Below are 18,745 nucleotides of genomic sequence, written 5' to 3' on the forward strand. Positions count from 1 at the left end.
TAAATAAACTGAAAAAACCCTTTGAACCTGTTCTGACTGGTCTATATGGTAATTCCAGTTACACATCCTGAGCGAGATTTTCCAGCTGTGCTCCCCCCTCCCCGCCCCCACCAAGACTGGAAAATCCCACCTGAGATCAGCGGATCATTGCAAGATCTGTGTCCCACATGATTCCCATGGCAGGTGGTACGGGGAAATTCCAGCCCCCGACTCCATATCCAATAGCAACATCTATCTAGAAATTCACTTTGAACTTTTCAGTTGATACTGAGCCTTAATCACATCGGCGAGACACAGCTCGAAGATTTCCACTGCCCTTTTGTGTGAAGGTAGTTCATAAACCTTTGGAGCTTCACAAACAAAGAAATCAAATGCATGTGGGAATTTCTGTATCTAATCGTTTCAACACTTTTTGGGGGAAATCTGGATAGCAGAATAAAAATGAAAGTGCAGAGAGGAAGTTTCATTTAAAAGCCCGGCGTCACCAGCCTGAGGTTTCTCACTCAGTCTTCAGCACACTGAATATGAGGCACTTACTCCAGCTTTTTTAAAGATGTCATTTCTGGTAGTGCCATTGCGAGCTCCGTCACTCCTTTGTTTCCAATGCTATTTTCAGGTAAACTGCAGGGGATAAGAAAATGTGCGATTAGTATGAGTACATAGCATTTCATGATTAGTATGAGTACACAGCATAATCATAGGGTCTCCCCTTCTTCTGCTGCATGACATTGAACTGGCTCAGGGGCTTCTAGAAGCCTCTGTGGCTATTCATAGAATTGACTGTTTAATAGTTAGGCCTTTTGTGAGATATTTGTGGTTGCAGGGGAGAGGCAGGGGAAACCGGAATATTCTTGGTGCCCAGAAGTCTGATAAATTCCAAATGCGCAGAGAGTTCTGGGCAAATGTTTCCATTTGAAATATTAATTTGAAGTCATGGGGACGCCCAACAGTTCCAGACTCTGAAGTGGCAGCACCCTCTCGATTACTAGAAGACAGAAAGAGCTTGCCTGTCGCGACAAACTCTGTACTTGGCAGGTTTTTTATTTGTGAGGTAAATCATTAAATCCAAAATGAGGTTAAGATCATTTTGGAAGGCGGGGGTAATTGGATTTCCTGGTTATGGTAACATTTCTGAAAAGCTGGACTTTGGCTGAGGTTCCAATGCGAATGAAAGTGAAAAAAAGGCTAATTAAAACTAACTGGGTGGTGAGTGGATACTCTTACTTCAGCCTGTTATTGTGCAGGACACAGAATTTGTGTAAGGAGAAGCAAGCAAAGCTCTCTACAGAAAGATCAGTTTTTTATTTGGCAGTAAGAAGAAAATTACTTAAGAAGCTCTTGGTTAGGCAATGTATGAGTGAGCTAAAAGAGGCTGAATCCTAAAAGTGGCATGATTAGCTCAAGCATGCTGAAGAACTGAGTGTTACATCAGAGGATCAGACCATGAACCTCGTATGTTGGTCAGTTAAAGGAATTCTGGATAGTTAAGCCATCAGACCTGGATGTGACCTGAGTAAGAGAGAGTTTGTGGATGCATAATTGGTCATTGTACTCAGCGCCCTTGGATAGAATACTGGGGAAAGCGACCCAAGGGCCAAGTTCATTGAGCGAGAAAAGTGAGAGATCTGATGTGCTGGAGTCCAAATTGGAAAGACTGTGAGATTGCACATGTTGAGTGATGTGAGTGCCTGGAATTTTGTGAGGTATTTCTTTGTTGCATTGGCTTTCTAGAATGAGACTCATCTTTTCAAGTGAGATAACATTGATCTTGCTTAATGTTATGTTGATTTTAGGTTTGACTTACAGGAAAAGTTTCAAGAAGTGGAATCTTGGCTGTAGGTTCTTTTTGTTGGAGTTGTTTGTGATTCCTTTCCTTTCAGGTTATTGAATTCTCTGGGGATTGTAACAATGAGTAGATTCTTATGTTCAGCGCACAGAATGCTGGCTAGGGTGTGGAAACTGGCATGTAGCTCTCCAGCTGCACTGCTGAGTTTTCCCTCCAGATTCTCAGACTCTCTGTGCACAATCCACAAGCAACTGGACAACTCTGCACCCGTCTGCCACCTTCATCCCATCACAAGCAATGTGGCAATGTACCCCCCCTGCCCAGCCCAGCCGGACTGGCGGCAGTGCCAGGGGATTGTGCCAGGATGTCAGCACATGTCCCTCTTCCACCGGTAGCTACAGTTACCCTTGTGCACTGGTGAGTTCCTCTCGATTGCCTCCTGAGTTTCCATTGCTGTTGTAAACTTTGCCAACACAGGGAGAGGGCAGGAAAGTGGGCAAGAGGAATGTGTTGGATCAGCCATGATTGAATTGAATGGCAGAGGAGGCTCAAGGGGCCCAACAGCCTACTCCTGGTCCTATTTCTTATGGCCTTATGGACAGGGGTAATCCCCCCATGGGTGGGGGAACAAATGATGGAGAAATCCATTGAATACATTTAAATTTATTTCAATGCATTTAAATTAGGTTCCCGCCACTGTCACGTCACCGGCAAGAGGTGGAGAATCTCAGGGATAATTTTTTTTAGTGCAGCGGGCCGAGAGATTCGCGCTGGGTGTCCAGCCCTGAACATGTCTCTCAGCACCGGTTTTCCAGCACTGTCAGTTCTGTGCTGGAAATCAGCGGGGAGCTGCATTAGATATACAGGGATGATTTCCATTTCATTGAAATATCATTAGTGTGTCTGGGACTGAAGTCTCTGAGCCCACTAACCTCCCACCCCACTCTGTCATGAGTATTTCACTCCACCGGGGTTTGCTATACTTCCCCATTTGGGGAACTGACAGCCTGACCCTGCTGGACAATCGAGCCTCCCCCCACCGAGGGTCAGGCACTGGGTTGGCACCCCCAGGCATGGGTGCCCTGGCAGTGCTCAAGGGGCAAAGTGCCAATGCCCAGGAGCACTTTGACACTGACCACTGGGCATCAGGCAGTGCCAAAATATGGGGCCTAATAGGGGCAGTTGGTGGGGATGGGGGGGGGGGGGCCCGCTGCCACTCTGCAGGCATGATCAGTGAGGGAGGAAGACCAGCAATTGGAGGTGGCCATTGGGGTGGGGGTGCAGCCTGCTGGGGGAGTCGGGGCTGCAGGGAAGGATTTACATTACGGAGGGGTCGGTGGGTTGACAGGAGACCTACAATTGGACTGTGTGTGTGTGTGTGTGTGTGCTGGGCGGGGGGCATCGAGCTGGTGTTGCGGGGTCATGGGGCTGGCCAGCAATCCAGAGGCCACTGCGCTTGCGTCAATCTGCTTACACTTTTAACAGAGTAATCACTGCCTCATTGACCGATGTATTAAAGAATCTGCAGCATTTCGTGTTCAAGGCTCCTTTACAAACAAAAAGACAACTGACAGCAACCTTAAAACAAGCTCTTCATCAGAACTAATCTTATCATTCACGTGATAACTGTCAGTTCAGACTTTGCTGTTTGCTGCTATTAGCAGAAGACGGAATGCTCGAGTTTCCCTCACCTTATCACTTCGATACTTGGGCACAGCCTGAGACCCTGTGCGAGGCTCCCTCCACCATTGGCAGTGAGCTCACTGGAATGAAGACTGAACAGAGAGGCAGACAAATGTGGATTATTATTTGCTCCAGTTGTGTTTTAGAGAATAAACCACATTGGTTATTTTAATCTAACTGCAGGTGGGGACCCCACAGGAACAGGCAGCAGATTAATTTCCCCTGATCTTCCTCTCCATTTCCAATGTATAAAACTAGAACTGCACTCCATCCTATCAGGTCCCCGTGGATGGTTTTGGTTTAAAATCACAGACTGACTCCAATCCCCTCTGTAGATCATTGACATTTTCTTTAATCAGCATGAATTTTAGAAGAGTGGAGCAATAAAACATTCTCATCTGACTGATAATAGATTACCCCAAGTATAATGATAAACACTGTCACAGCACAGATACACACATACACATGCACTGTACGCACACATTACACACGCACCCTTCACATGCACACATGTGACATGCACCCTGCACATGCACACATGCACTGTATACTCACCCTACATATGCACACTACACACATGCACACTGCACACACTCCACATAACAAATGCACCCTCCACTCTACACACACCACACATATTGCACATGCATACACAACATACATTACACAGACATTGCACACACTGCACACACACAAGCAGACACTGACACGTTACACACTGCATGCAGACATGAATACACTACAATCACATACACATGGACATCAGGTAGCACTTACTTCAAAACCTTTAAGCAGGGCAGCTTTGGCAGGGCTTCAGCCAACTTCCTTGCAGTTAGATCACCGATCTTGTTCGTAGATAAACTACATGTTTACATTGAATGGACAGAGTGAAAACAATTGATATCAGTATTCAATAAACCTCATGAGAACACAGTGAGTCGTTGCGTCAAGCGCAGGTGACAACACCAGGGTTAAAAGAATATGCTGGAAAATATTTGGGCTGAAAACTCTTCAGGTTGGAGCCAGAATAGGGAAAGGAATTTCCATTTTTGATTCAAGTTCCATTTCTGAACAGGAGGAATGCAAAAAATGTTAAAGAAAAATCACAAATCTGAAATTAGGAGAATGCTGATTTGCAGAGTGAAGTGAAATAATGGTTTGTGTTTTGGGGCCCCTTTGAACCACGTATCGGGAAAAGGAAACATCAGGTTGGAACTGGCACCGATTGCAGGGTGACTTTGAGAAATGACATTGCCAGCAAAGATGGTGAGTAAAAATTACAGGGTGGACTTTCAGAAAATCACTGCTACAACATTCCCATTCATACTTGCAGCATGGGTAAGAATTCACTATAGGTGCCGGAAGTGTGGAAATGATTTTGGATTTCTGGTTTCTTTTGATGTTGTTGCTGGCTTAAAGGACAGCTGTTTTGAACACAGTTCAAAATGGACAGATTTTAAAGATTTCATTCTCAGGTTCCTTGCTGGTACTGTGTTAGGCTTTCATGACCATTTGTACACATTGTTAGTTATTGCTTTTGCTTTCAGTTCCTTTTACTGGTGGACCCAGTTGGGATCCTCGCAGTTCGTCTGGAGGAGGCAATTCAGCCTGTGATATGGGGGCTCCGAGCCCCCATATCAGCACCAACATATCTGCAGACAGAAGTGGAAGTACTTCACTTTGACACTGCTGGTGGAGGAAGTCTCTTTCAACTGGTTCCCTCCCTAATCTCTCCACAACAGAGCTGATGGGAATGCCTGATTTGTCTGGACAGGTCTGCAGAAGCCCTCTGACCACAGGGTGTGCCATGCTTTAGGTGGAATGAACAATGAAAGAAAGCACATGGCAAATGCAACCCACCAAGATGGCACCAGCTCATTCCTAAAGGCTCTGGCATAACTACCTGTCTTTTGAGGTTTTGGACAGCAAAGATGCAGATGCTGCAATGGATACCTGCAGCCACTGGGCACTTCCATGAAATGGTTACAGCACAGAAGGAGGCCATTCAGCCAGTCTGGGCCAGCTCTCTGAAAGAGCAATGCACCTACTACCATTCACCCAACGACAGCTGGAGCCTGAAATTCAGCTGCACCTCAACAGTCACTGAGATGGGGCAGGATGGTGGCACAGAGGGTACCCTCCTTGTATAAACATCACCCTCTCAATGACAGCAACCATTGCAGGAGGAGATCAATTCCTGAGATCAGCTCTGTCTCGCTATAAGAATCCCCTTTCATCTGAGTTTTTCAACCACTTTAATCCCCTTCAAATTATGTAAAGGCTGCTTCATTCGCTTTCTGAAATTACCCACTCCCCCACCGCCCCATCCATTTTCATATACCTGCTTCAAATCTCTGTAAATTTCACACACACAATTTCCTTGTTGCTTCACTAACACTCTTCCCACATCTCACTCAGTCTGCACATGGTACTATGAAGATTTAAGCACATGAGGCTATACAGGCAAATCGAACACAGTCTGAGACTGGAACTGACAACAGCTAGGAGTCAGTTTGGATGAAAAACTACCCTTTTTTCAAACATAAAATTCCAAAGATAACTAGTTTGCAGGTTTTTGATACATCACAAAAGTGAGCTGCTCTCAGCATTAACTCTTAACTCAAGTAAATGATATTATTTCAAACTGTAAATCTGACCAATCAACATGACAATACATAGCTAATTTTTCAGGCTGATGAGCTCTGACAAAAGGACATCGAACTGAAACACTGGCCGGAATTTTATCGCCTCGTCTGCCCCGGAATGGGGTTGGGCAAGACTTACAGAACAGAATTCTCCGGTGGCCTTGGCCATTAACTCTGTTTTTCTCTTTTCGCAGATGCTACCTGACCAACTGAGTAGTTCCAGCATGTTCTTCAGATTTTTACTACACAGTATTTTGCTTTTGTAACAAGACACAGCACTCACTGAATCTCTTCCACCGACGGGCACTGAGCGAGAGCGTGTGCCAGACTCTCTCCACCAGCTGCTGTGATGTTGTTCTGTGTCAAGCTAATGGTAAAAACACAAAAAAGTTGCAAAACACTTTGAAATGTACCAAATTCTGAAGCCATATATCTCACTAATTGAATATCTCACTAATCACCTCGGAATAACCTGTACTTTTCAAAAGAGTCTGTTAAAACTATCTGTCATCAGATGAAAGTACAGAAAACAAGCCTAACATTAATTACCAACACCAGAAACTCTGCACTAGAAGCTCAGGATTGACTGTCCATTCTAACACATGTAAGAGTAGATTATTATAAATAGAATCCATTGTTGATTGATACTTTGTCAAATTCCACTCTCCATGGGGTTATGTAATGTTTGTCTTTGGTCATCTTATTTCAAATATTACTGTCCAATTTAAGAAAGGTGACAGACAGAATGATAGGAATTATCATAAAATCCCTACAGTGCAGAAGGAGGCCATTCGGCCCACTGAGTATGCACTGACAACAATCCTACCCAGGCCCTATTCTTGTAACTCCACACATTTGCTCTGCTAATCCCTCTAACCTACACATCCCAGGACCCTAAGGGGCAATTTACCATGGCCAATCAACCTGGCTCGCACATCTTTGAAGTGGGGAGGAAACTGGAACACCTGGAGGAAACCCATCCAGACACGGGAGAATGTGCAGACTCCACACAGTGACCCAAACCAGGAATCGAATCCAGGTTCCTGGAGCTGTGAGGCAGTAGTACTAACCACTGTGCTGCCCATATAGTCTACTTAACCTAATGTCTATTGTCAGCAAATTACTAGGACAGAGTGACTGAACATCTTGAACATTTTTAGCTAATCAGAGACCCATTTGTAAATGGATTTGTAAAGGGTAGATCAAGCATGACACAGTTGCTTGAATGTTTTGAAGAGGGGACTGCAGTGGTGGACAGGGGAATATCAATGGCGATATTTGTGTGGAGTTGCAGATGCAGTTTAATAAATTCCCTCAGAAGTGACTGCTAGCTAAAGTTGATGCTCACGGAGTTGATTGACCCAGAAACTGGCTGGGTGACTGGGGCGTGGGAGTAGGGATAATGGGCAGGTCCTCCTGTGGGAGTTCTCCCCTGAGTGCGGGCATTGTACCAGCCTGTAAGAGCTGCTCAGACTGGGTAAATAAACTATTATTTGTGGTAAGTCCTTGGTTACCAGCCTTTGGAAACATAACACTTCTACAGTAGCATATTTTGTTGTATAATGCTCCTGTGAAGCACACCTGGGAAATTTTATAATGCTAAGGCTAGTACATAAATATAGATTGTTGTTGTTAAGTGAAATCAGCACTGACTGAGGGATGAACTAGGGGCCATCCTGGTTTCAATGGCTTGTTACCATACAGTGCAGAAGCTGTATCAGCCGACCCTGTACCCGCTGACCTTCTATCAGCTGACCCTCTGGACAAGCCCTTGGGAAAATATGTATTTACAATCAAAACAGGCACTTACTTCAGTATTTTCAAACTTTTCATATTGGGCAGCGCATCAGCAAGGCTCACAGCTCCCACATCCTCGATACAGTTTCCATTTAAGCTGAATAGGAACACACGACACATTTAATTTGCAGTTTATAAGTAAGACACTGCTCTCATTTAATTTGTCTCATCACAGCAGAACAAAATTATCAAATAATACATTGCACATTTCTACTTTGACTTGATCTATTTTGAGTAAGTTGTACATTTGACACCAGTGATGTTCTACCACACAAGGCTGAATTAATTTACTCCATGCCACAGAGTGACAGTGTGTTTTGTGATGTTAGAAGCAAACCTCTCAGAGTTATGTGAAATATCTCTGATTTTTGAGCTAGAGTATTTCTCCAGGTTACCAAACCTACTGCAGAGAGCAGCTATTGGAATTATATACAAATGTGTTAATGGCTTGATTGTAGATATCAGTCTGCTTGTGTGAAAGACCAGAGGCTACAATCAAACTGTATAACAAAAATGAGCCTTTTCTCAATTTATATCCGGATTGTTCATCCTTAAACCCTCGGAAAGAATGATGGAGTTGCAAGTTGTCAAGCTAAGGAAAGAATTGCACTTCAACCAATCAATGTGCGGGCATGGTGGCACGGTGGTCAGCGCTGCTACCTCACGACTCCAGGATTTGATTCCTGGCTTGGTCATTATCTGTGTGGAGTTTGCACATTCTCCCCGTGTCTCTGTGGATTTCCTCTAGGTGCTCCAGTTTCCTCCCACAGTCCAAAGATGTGCAGGTTAGGTGGATTGGCTATGCTAGATTACCCCTTAGTGTCCGGGATGCATAGGTTAGAGGCATTAGCAGGGCAAATATGTGAGGTTGCGGGGATAGGGCCTGGGTGGGATTGTTGGCGGTGCAGACTTGATGGGTTGAATGGCCTCCTTCCGCACTGCAGGGTTTCAGTAAGACATTGCTGGAATTTTCCAGCCACCACACCCTGCTGCCCACTGCTGCAGGCAAGGATGGAGAATTTGGCACTCAGCTAAATCTCCATAACTGCAGCGGGACTGGAAAATCCCACCGGAGTGAACAGCTGGAGAATTTCACCCTGTCACCAAGAAACTGTCTTGGACCATTTCTATTTGGCATCGCTTTTCATTTGTTTCTCTTTACATTTTAACAACCATTCTCTCTTCCAGCAATCAGGAGTGGGCCAATTCTGTTCAATCTGCAGCAATACAGTGGCTGGTGAGGGGGGCACAATTCCAGTCAGAGACTCCTATTCTTCAGCACACATGCTCACCCCATCACATTGCATCAAATAAGTAACAATCTACTGGTGTCTTCTTTTCTTAAATATTCATAAAGCAGTTACACAGAAAAGACCAGATCAAGTTCCAATAAGGAGATGCTTTTCTTTTGTTCATTTATTGCCCATCCCTAATTGACCTTGAACTGAGTGACTTGCAAGAGCATTAAGAGCACGTTTCTGAGAACCTGGAGTCACATGTAGGCCAGACAAGGAGAGCAGAATTCCTTAGTGAACCAGATGGCAGGTCTTACGACTATAGGCATAGTCATCATTAGACTTTTAATTTCACATTCTTTTTTACTGAATTCAAATTTTACCATTAGCCACGGTGGGACCCAAACCAGAGGCCCCAGAGCAATACTCGGAGTTTCTGGATCACCACCCAGTGATAATACCACAACATCACCAGCTGAGGGCGCAATAGCTTAAGTTGTTATGCCTCACTATTTTCCTTCATTATTTATGTCTCAACTGGAAAATACTGTGGGAACAGTGTTTACCTTTCTTTAATCTCAATCCAGAAACATTCATGCTCTCACAAACACCATGACAGGCACGATCTAACATGCTGGGACTGCTGATTAAAAACACAACAAGGGAGGCCCACAGGGAATATTTTTATTTTGTGCCAATAGGCAGGCGGTTTCTTTCTGTTTTTAATGATCTTCATCTTCCAACTGTTTCCAAATCAGAAGTTGCTGCACAGCCTGCCTGCCAGTTATAGAATCCCGACAGTTCAGGAGGAGACCGTTCGGCCCATCGAGTCTGCACTGATCACAATCCCACCCAGGCCCTATCCCCATAACCCCAAGCATTTACCTAGTTAGTCCCCCTGATACTAAGTGATAATTTAGCATAGCCAATCTACCCAGCCCGCATATCTTTGGACTGTGGGAGGAAACTGGAGTACCCAGAGGAAACCCACGCAGCCATGGGGAGAACGTGCAGACTCTGCACAGACAGTGACCCAAGCCAGGAATTGAACCCAGGTCCCTGGCACTGTGAGGCAGCAGTGGTAACCACTGTGCCACCATGCCACCCAGTCCTCACCATGCTTCCTTGTGGCTGGTCTAAGGAGACACCAGGGAGCAACCTCCACCAAAGAAACATTCTGTATTTTTTCCATTAATTTACACAGTTGGTCAGTTCCCTTAGGAGTTTACCCCGATCCCCATTTTAACCCTGGGTGCAAGAACAGGATAATTTGCCCCTTTAGTTCACCAGAACACAGCAACAAATTGTTCAGTGGGGGGAGGGGGGGGGGTGGTGGGAGGGAGCGGTGTTGTGCTTGTGAAAAAAACTCCTTTCATTGGCTACCAAACTGTCACTGGGCTTCAAATTTTACAAAATGAACTTGCATTTATATAGCACCATTTTTCAAACACTTAAAAGTACTCATCAGTCAGTGAGACATTTTGAAGTTTAGTCACTGCTGTAATGTAGGAAACTATCAATTTATGTACAGCAAGATTCCACAAACGGCAATCTGCTAACAAGCAGCTTTCAGCCAGGCTGGGTGAGGGATAGTTATTGGGTTAGGACACCAAAGAAAATTCCCCAGCTTTTCTTTGGAATAGTGATGTGAAATATTTTACGTTCAAAGCAGAGGGCAGATGGGCCTCATCCAAAAGGCGGCACTTCCAAGAGTGAAACTGACCCTCAGACTGAATCGGATTGTCAGCCTAGATTCTGTGGTCAGTTCTCTGAAGCACGATTCATTCACAGTAATCAGCTGCATGCAAAGTATCAAGAAGTGTTTCTGAAGATGCTAGATAGACACAAACCTTCTTCAATGAAATATATTAGCATATACGGAGTTATACATGTGGTGGAATCAGATACATCAATGTAGAGGTATACTTACTCTATTTCTACAATCGCAGTGCTATATTTCAGTCCATTTGCAAGATCTGCTGCCCCTTTACAACCAATGGAGTTACACCTCAAACTGAAGGAAGAAGAGGAGATGGTTTTAATGATTTCAATAACTACTGAGGCCATTCTCACCTGCCACCAAAATAAATTTGGAGATGTGGAGAAGACACAGGAGAAAAATGTTTGAGATTCTGAGCAAGATTCCTTCAAGTTTTCTTGTTAACCCCAATTCAATGCCACATCACCAACTGGTTGGCCTGCCTGACTGTACATTGTTAAAAACACAATGGGACAGGATTGGGGGGGGGGCGTTGCTAACTGTGTTTCATTTTGCCTTATGTTGATGCAGATCTTTATGATCACTGCTCCTTTTTTCTTCTTTTACAATCTCCTTCCCTTTCTGCATCCTCCCATCCAGGTACCTCAAGCTGGGAATATTGGTGCTCAGTTTGCATCTTGGTTTCTGGCAATGATTGCCCTTCCTGGCCACTGGGGGGCTCCAGAGACCACAAACAGCATTGAGATAGAGGCAAATGAAACAGTCACTCACTGTGCTGTTGGACACCGAGACACCAGAATTCACCACTTATAGTGACATAGGATCTATTACATCAGAGAGAGCAGACACAACCCCAGACACTGTGACCGTGTAATGCTCACACAAAGCTGCACTGAAACACTAGTTAGATTATCTCTTCAAGAGGCAAGAGTGGGACCATTCAGACTTGTGCACTTGGTGTGTTGCCATTGAGCTATAACTAAAGCCAGCAGCAATGGAACTGCAGGTGGTATTCTATGTACACAGTTTGTTACGTCTCCTATCAATTTAGGATTCCAGGCTCACTGAAACTCCGGGTCGATTTGTTTCATTCCTTAACAGAAAATTGTCACTTAGATGACAGGGCATGAATGGGAATTTCACTAGATTCCAAGTATATATAAACATATATGTGCAAAATATAAATTTATATTATATTGCAGGTGACAGAAATTGAAGAGTAACTGGGTGGTAATTTTTCCACTGGTCTATATCCACAGTTTGGGGGTGAGCTGGTAGCTATCATCATAGATTTAAAAATATCAGTAAAGAGAGAGGTTAGGAACATTTGCTCGTGTGCAGAATTCCAATCAATAACAGAAATGGAAGCAGAATCCAACACAACTTCTAGAATTGGAGTGGATAAATAGTTCCAATGTAAAGTTTTCACAGGGCTGAGAGGAAAGGCAGAGAGCTGGTGTTCATGTGATGGTCTTTGGTGTAATGAGATAGATTTTCCACTTGCTGCCCAGCATGATATGGATTGTCTGCCTATCACTGAAACCACCTAACTTACAAAGCAGGTGGTTTCAGTAATGGGCAGCTCATCACCAAGTTCACGTGGTGGTTCCTATAATGGGCCATCAATTGACAGTGTCAATGGAGACGGTGGTTTCTGTAATGGGCAGTTAATTACCCACGCCAGTTTAGATGGTGGTTTCAGTAATGGGCAGTTAATTACCCACGCCAGTTTAGACAGTGGTTTCAGTAATGGGCAGTTAATTACCCACGCCAGTTTAGATGGTGGTTTCAGTAATGGGCAGTTTGTTGGCAATCAAAAGAGAAAATGCTGGAAAATCTCAGCAGGTCTGGCAGCATCTGTAAGGAGAGAAAAGAGCTGACGGTTTGAGTCCAGGTAACCCTTTGTCAAAGGTAAAAGGCATAGAAAGTGGGAGATATTTATACTGCAGGGGGAGGGAATGAATGATGAGTCATAGCATAAGTCGATTGGGAATGCTAGTTTAGACAGTGGTTTCTGTAATGGGCTGTCAAAGGGAAATGCCAGTTCAGGGGATAAGTTGAAGATCTACTCTCGTGATTCATACATCAAGAATTTGGGTGCAGAACTCACAGCCAATGAAATTTCCTATTGATGTTACTGACACCAGAGATCGCTTCACCTTTCCGACCCACCTCAACTTGATGTTTGTTCAAACTTGAGGACAATACTGAGAACTCACTTTAATTTCTTCAGACACGTCATTCCAGGTATTCCTTCAGCTAACAGCTGTGCACCACTATCCTTCAACATCAGGGAATCCAAGCTGCACAAGACGGAAGAGAACGGACAGGCATTAATCTTTCTCATGTCACTCCTTCATTTGGCACACATTACAACTGCGTTGGTGCATTTTAATTAAAGAGTGGAGTGCAACACTGTCAGAGCTGCTGATTTTTGCATGGAATATTAAACTAACTGCTTGCTCAGGTGGATGTGAAAGATCCCAGAGCATTCTTTAAAGAAGGGAAGTTATCCCCAGTGTCCTGGCCAATATTTATCCCTCAATCAACATCACTTAAACAGATTATCCAGTCACAAACACCTTGCTATCTGTGAGAGTTTGCTGTGTGCATGCTGACATACTGTTTCTCACATCACAACAATGACTATACTTCAAAAGTACTTCACTGGTTATAAAGTGTGTTTGAGGCCTGCACTGTATGTGAAAAGCACTGTATAAACGCAAGTCCTGTTTTTGGTACCTGTCGGTACTTTAATTCTAATCAAAAAAGCCAATTCAAATGAAGTCCAATCATGGTCCCACATAAGGGACAAATCAGATCCAAACCGACAAGACAAGATATTGTGCCCCATCTTGGGCTTGATCAGACAAGATCCAAAATGATCAGGCGGGGACGAGACTAGCCCATTGCACTTGGGATGTGCTGACACCAGCGATCGTGGTTTGCCTAAGTTATGCTACAGTAAAAGATCAGTGTAATCAATGATTTGATTTATTATTGTCACATGCACTGGGATTCAATGAAAAGTATTGTTTCTTTCACAGACAAAACATACCATTCATCGAGTACTCAGTAGAGCAGGAAAAGAGAGGGTGCAGAATATAGTGTTACATTTCTCTACACATCCTGCCACTTTGCTGGGAGGTACTAAAGAACAAAGCAAAGTTGTTCAGGAAACCTTATAAAGGTTTGGTCTCAGAAACCACAAGTTGATGGCTAAGTGGGTTACACAGCCTGCACTCGGTTTGTGATTTATGTTCTGCAGAAACCACAGGGCCCCTCATGAATTATATTTAATCTGTAGGCTCACAATGGAAAAGAGAGCTGAAACATATTACACACACACACACACACACACACACACACACACACACACACACACACACACACACACACACACACACACACACACTGAATCACAGGACAGACAGTATAATAGCAGCATTGTGAGAGGTGAGGGACCTCTGCTGTGGAACCATAAACTCATAGAATTCCTACAGTGCAGAAGGTGGCTATTTGGCCCATCGAATGCACTGACTCCCAAACACAGTATCCCACCCAGGCCCTATCCCCGTAACCCCACAGATTTACGCTGCTAATCCCCCTAACCAACACATCTTGTGACACTAAAGAGCAATTTACTATGGCCAATCCATCTAACCTGCATATCACTAGGTGTGTTACAACAAACATTAGACTCTCTATCTCCCTTTGCCATTTCCCCCATATGCTCCTCAGAACACCAAGGGTCTTACAATCAGTGGTTGATAGAACAACAGATCAGAAAATGAGCAAATTCAGATTATAATAAATAGAAGCAGTGACCATTCGGCCCATCCAACCTGTTCAACTTTTGACACAATCATCACTGCTCTCCCTATCCTCAATTCCCTAAGAAACCAAAAATTTGTCTATCCCAGGATTAAATGCATTCAATGATGAAGCATCCACAATCCTCTAGGGGACAGAATTCCAGAGATTCACAACATTTTGAGTGAAGAAAATTCTCCTCATCTTAGTCCTAAATAGTCAGCCCCTTATTCCTGAGATTGTACCCCCATGTTCTACATTCCCCAAATGAGTTATCTTCTCAGTGTCGACCCTGTCAACCCCCTTTAGGATCCTGTTTCAAACAGGTCACCTCTCATTCTTCTAAACTCCAGAGACTGCAGGCCCAATTTACTCAGCCTCTCATCTTTAGACAAGCCTTCATCCCAAGAATCAATCTGCCAAATCTTTGCTATAACCCCTTCCAATGCAAGTGCATCTTTCCTTAAATATGGAGAACACAACTGTGCACAGTATTCCGGATGCGGCCTCATCAAAACCTTGTAGCAAGACTTCCCGGTTCTTGTACTCCAATTCCTTTGCTATACCAATTGCCTTCATAATGGCTGTACTTGCATTTTAACGCTCTGTGTTCCTCAAAAAGAGATCAGCAAAGTCTTTCTGAAGATCATCATCTACAAATTTAATGGCTTTCGCTAAATCTGTCATGTATATATTACGTACAAAATATGCTACGCATGTTCAGAGTGGGAAACAGAGTTGACATTTGATGCCTCTGATCTTCTATCAGAACTGGAAAATGTTACAGATGTAGCTGGTTGGGAGAAATATGGGTGTGAGTTGAGGGGGTGGCTAAATGGGCCAGGGAAAGGGAGGAGAGAACAAAAGGGATGATGGTGCAAGGCAAAAGGAGGTGGTAATGGGCCAAATAAAGGCACAAACATCAGATCTGGAGGGGAAACAGCAAATTCAATTGTGAACCGTGGTTACGATCTGAAGTTGCTGGACTCAATGTTGAATCTGAAAGTTTGCAAAAGGACCAAGTTCCCTTTATATTGTAGCAAGGGAGGACTGGTCCATTGTGGAATAAGTACAGGCAGGTCTATTGGTTGTTGGAATTGATTTCCACAATAATTATACTCTCATTTTGAATCGAGCCAGGCTGGCATTGGATCCCATTTTCTCCTGACCAGATGGTACAGTTGTGGCATCTCTCTGGCCCATTCTCCATTTATCTAGCTTTTCTTTATGGGTTCCAGTGCAATATTTCATAGCAAACTAACTGTGGCTTCTTGAAGGGCAATCATCACTAATGCATGGGGAAGATCAGTCAATTTTGATCACAGGACGGCATGGTGGCACAGTGATTGGTATTGATGCCTCACAGAGCAAGGGACCTGGGTTCAATTCCCAGCTTGGGTCACTGTCTGTGCAGAGTCTGCACATTTTCCCTGTATCTGCATGGGTTTTTCCCAAGTGCTCCGGTTTCCTCCCACAGTGTGAAAGACGTGTTGATTAATTGCATTTGCCATGCTAAATTCTCCCTTGGTGTACCTGAACAGGTGCTGGATGTTGATGACTAGGGATTTTCACAATAACTTCACTGCAGTGTTAATGTAAGCCTATTTGTGACACTTGGTAAACTTTAAACTTTTTCCATCTCCTATCAGCTTGTGTGCTCTTTCACTATCTCCTGGCCTTTTCACACCTGATCTCTTTCTTTTACACTCTATCTCAATTCTTTTCACCCCAGTTGTGTGCTCTTGCAGCCAAGTTATTTTCATTATATTTTTCCAATCAATTCCCATCAGCGCTTGGACAAAGTTCCCAGAAAATCCTCTGGCTCATGTAGGAAAAACAAGGCAGTGTTTCACTCACTTTATCTCTTCCAGTCTCGTGCAGGTACTGAGTCCCTTGGCCAGAATACTTGTTCCAGTCAAACCAATGGCTGTAGGTATTCGAGACAAGCTAAAACAATAAAGAACATAGGATTATAAGAAACAGAAGTAGGTGTAGGCCATTTGGCCCATTGTGCCTGCCCTGCTATTCAATATATTCATGGCCAATCTGATAGTGGCCTTAACTTCAATTTACTGTCTGTCCCCCATAACCTTTGGTCCCTTGTGGATCAAGAATCTGCCTAACTCAGCCTTGAATATATGTGATTCCTCAACCTGCACTGCTTTCTGGGATATAGAATTCCAAAAAAATCCCGATCCCCAAAAGAAGAAATTCTTTCCCATCGCTGTCTTCAATGGAAAACCCTTTGTTTTGAAATGCTGCCTCTAGTTCTGGGTGCCTCCCATGAGGGGAAACTTACTTTCAGCATCCAATGTACCAAGCCCCCTCAGAATCTTTATAGCTGTGATCTTGCTGGCACACCCTGCCCATCAACGGACACAGTGAGCTGGTAAAATCAGGATTGTGCACGATATCTCGGCTCTTACAACCTTACCAGCACTGGATTTCTGGCACGTCAGCCTCTCACCCATTTCGCATCACTTGCCTTTATGGCCTCCCCAAGAGAGGAAAATATCTGCTCCCCATGAACAGGAACAGTCATGTTGACCTCGCCAGGAAAATGGGGGGGGGCCTTTGAGGCCCCACGGGGAGGCCGAGGGCTGGGGGTGCCTCTTGAGCATTGCCAGCCTGGCATCGGCAGCCTGGCACCTTGGCATTGCCAGCCTGCCACCTTGGCAGTGTCCACCGGGCAGTGCTGGGATGTAGCCTGAAAGGATTGGAATCTATGTGGGGTGCAGCCTGGAGTGGGGAGGGCCTACAGGGGACAGGACGTACAGTGGCAGGGCCTACAGGGACTGAGGGCTGGCTGGGGCAGCCCAAGACCCATGGCTGCTCTGCCTCTGATTGGTGGAGGGAAGGAGGGGGGCCCACTGCCACTCTGCATTGTGACTGTGGAAGTGACGGGGGAGGGGGGGAGGGTTTGCTGCTGCTCTGAATTGCAATCTGTAGGGGAGGGGGCATGATCCTTCTGCCTCTGCACTTTTCTGGAGTCAGCAGCCTATCCATCCTCTGACTGGAAATCCGATCTGCCAATGGACATTGTTAAAGGTCAGGTTTGCGCAGCTGGGAAATCATATGATTCTACACACTTGACTCAAGAACAAAAATCTCAGCCTAACTGTAGGCTGCAAATGATAAAGAAAGACTAATCTGAGTACAGATTCATACTTGATCTTCTTCAACTGTTTCAACCCTGGTAAAATTCTCCCCAGTTCAGAAGCTCCCTCCTCTCCGAGTTCGTTTTGAGACAAGCTGAAATGAAAGTAAAAGAACAGAGACTTTATGAGCAACAAAATCTCAGCTTTGAACAGAGGTATATAAACTCTATCAGCTGATCTATCCCGCTCAAAAAAGACAGTAGGACTAGGGGGCACAGCCTCAAGATAAAAGGGGGGCGGTTTAGAACGGAGTTGAGGAGGAACTTCTTCACTCAAAGGGTGGTGAATCTCTGGAATTCTCTGCCCGTTGAACTGGTGGAGGCTGCCTCGCTAAATATTTTTAAGACGCGGGTTGATGGGTTTTTGATAAGAGAAGGGATTAAGGGTTATGGGGAGAGGGCGGGAATGTGGAACTGAGACACGACAGATCAGCCATGATCTTATTGAATGGCGGGGCAGGCTCGAAGGGCTGGATGGCCTACTCCTGCTCCTATTTCTTATGTTCTTATGATCTTAAACACTGCCTGAACATTTTTATGACCTGATGGTCTATTTAAGTGATGTGGGTAAATAAAGACCAAAATGCCAAGGATAACTCCCCTGTTCATCTTCAAAATGGTGGACTTGACTTTTTACATCTACCTGAGTTTGGGATTTTTATAGTTAAATATGATCATGAACTTTTTATGCACAAACTCATTGGAATTGTCAAGGAACTGTCAAATTGTCCAGAAAGTATCAAAGCTATCAAGAAGTGATACATCTACCTGAGTGGTTAGGGATTTTTAAGAGTTAAATATGATCATGAACCTACATCAGAAAAATAGCATCTCCAGCACTGCATGAAAATATTATCGTCCAGAGCTGAACTGATGCCAACATTTCCTGAAAAACTGGTCTAATTCTGC

The 18,745-nt window shown here is 44.3% G+C and overlaps 1 protein-coding gene across 1 annotated transcript in view; it reads right to left on the reverse strand.

Annotated features, from left to right (window-relative positions):
* Window positions 1–18,745, reverse strand: part of nlrc5 (NLR family, CARD domain containing 5) — a 171,937-nt gene that overhangs the window by 17,386 nt on the left and 135,806 nt on the right. The window contains exons 41-49 of the mRNA XM_080187115.1: window positions 17,848–17,931; window positions 16,537–16,626; window positions 13,086–13,169; window positions 11,077–11,160; window positions 7,925–8,008; window positions 6,398–6,481; window positions 4,247–4,330; window positions 3,478–3,561; window positions 538–621 (exon numbers count right to left, since the gene is read on the reverse strand). Coding sequence (XP_080043241.1) covers window positions 538–621; window positions 3,478–3,561; window positions 4,247–4,330; window positions 6,398–6,481; window positions 7,925–8,008; window positions 11,077–11,160; window positions 13,086–13,169; window positions 16,537–16,626; window positions 17,848–17,931 — 762 coding nt within the window. The remainder of the gene's footprint in view (window positions 1–537; window positions 622–3,477; window positions 3,562–4,246; window positions 4,331–6,397; window positions 6,482–7,924; window positions 8,009–11,076; window positions 11,161–13,085; window positions 13,170–16,536; window positions 16,627–17,847; window positions 17,932–18,745) is intronic.

This window comes from Carcharhinus amblyrhynchos, chromosome 4 (genome assembly GCF_965287045.1).
Source record: "Carcharhinus amblyrhynchos chromosome 4, sCarAmb.v2.hapA, whole genome shotgun sequence".
Taxonomy (NCBI): Eukaryota; Metazoa; Chordata; class Chondrichthyes; order Carcharhiniformes; family Carcharhinidae; genus Carcharhinus; species Carcharhinus amblyrhynchos.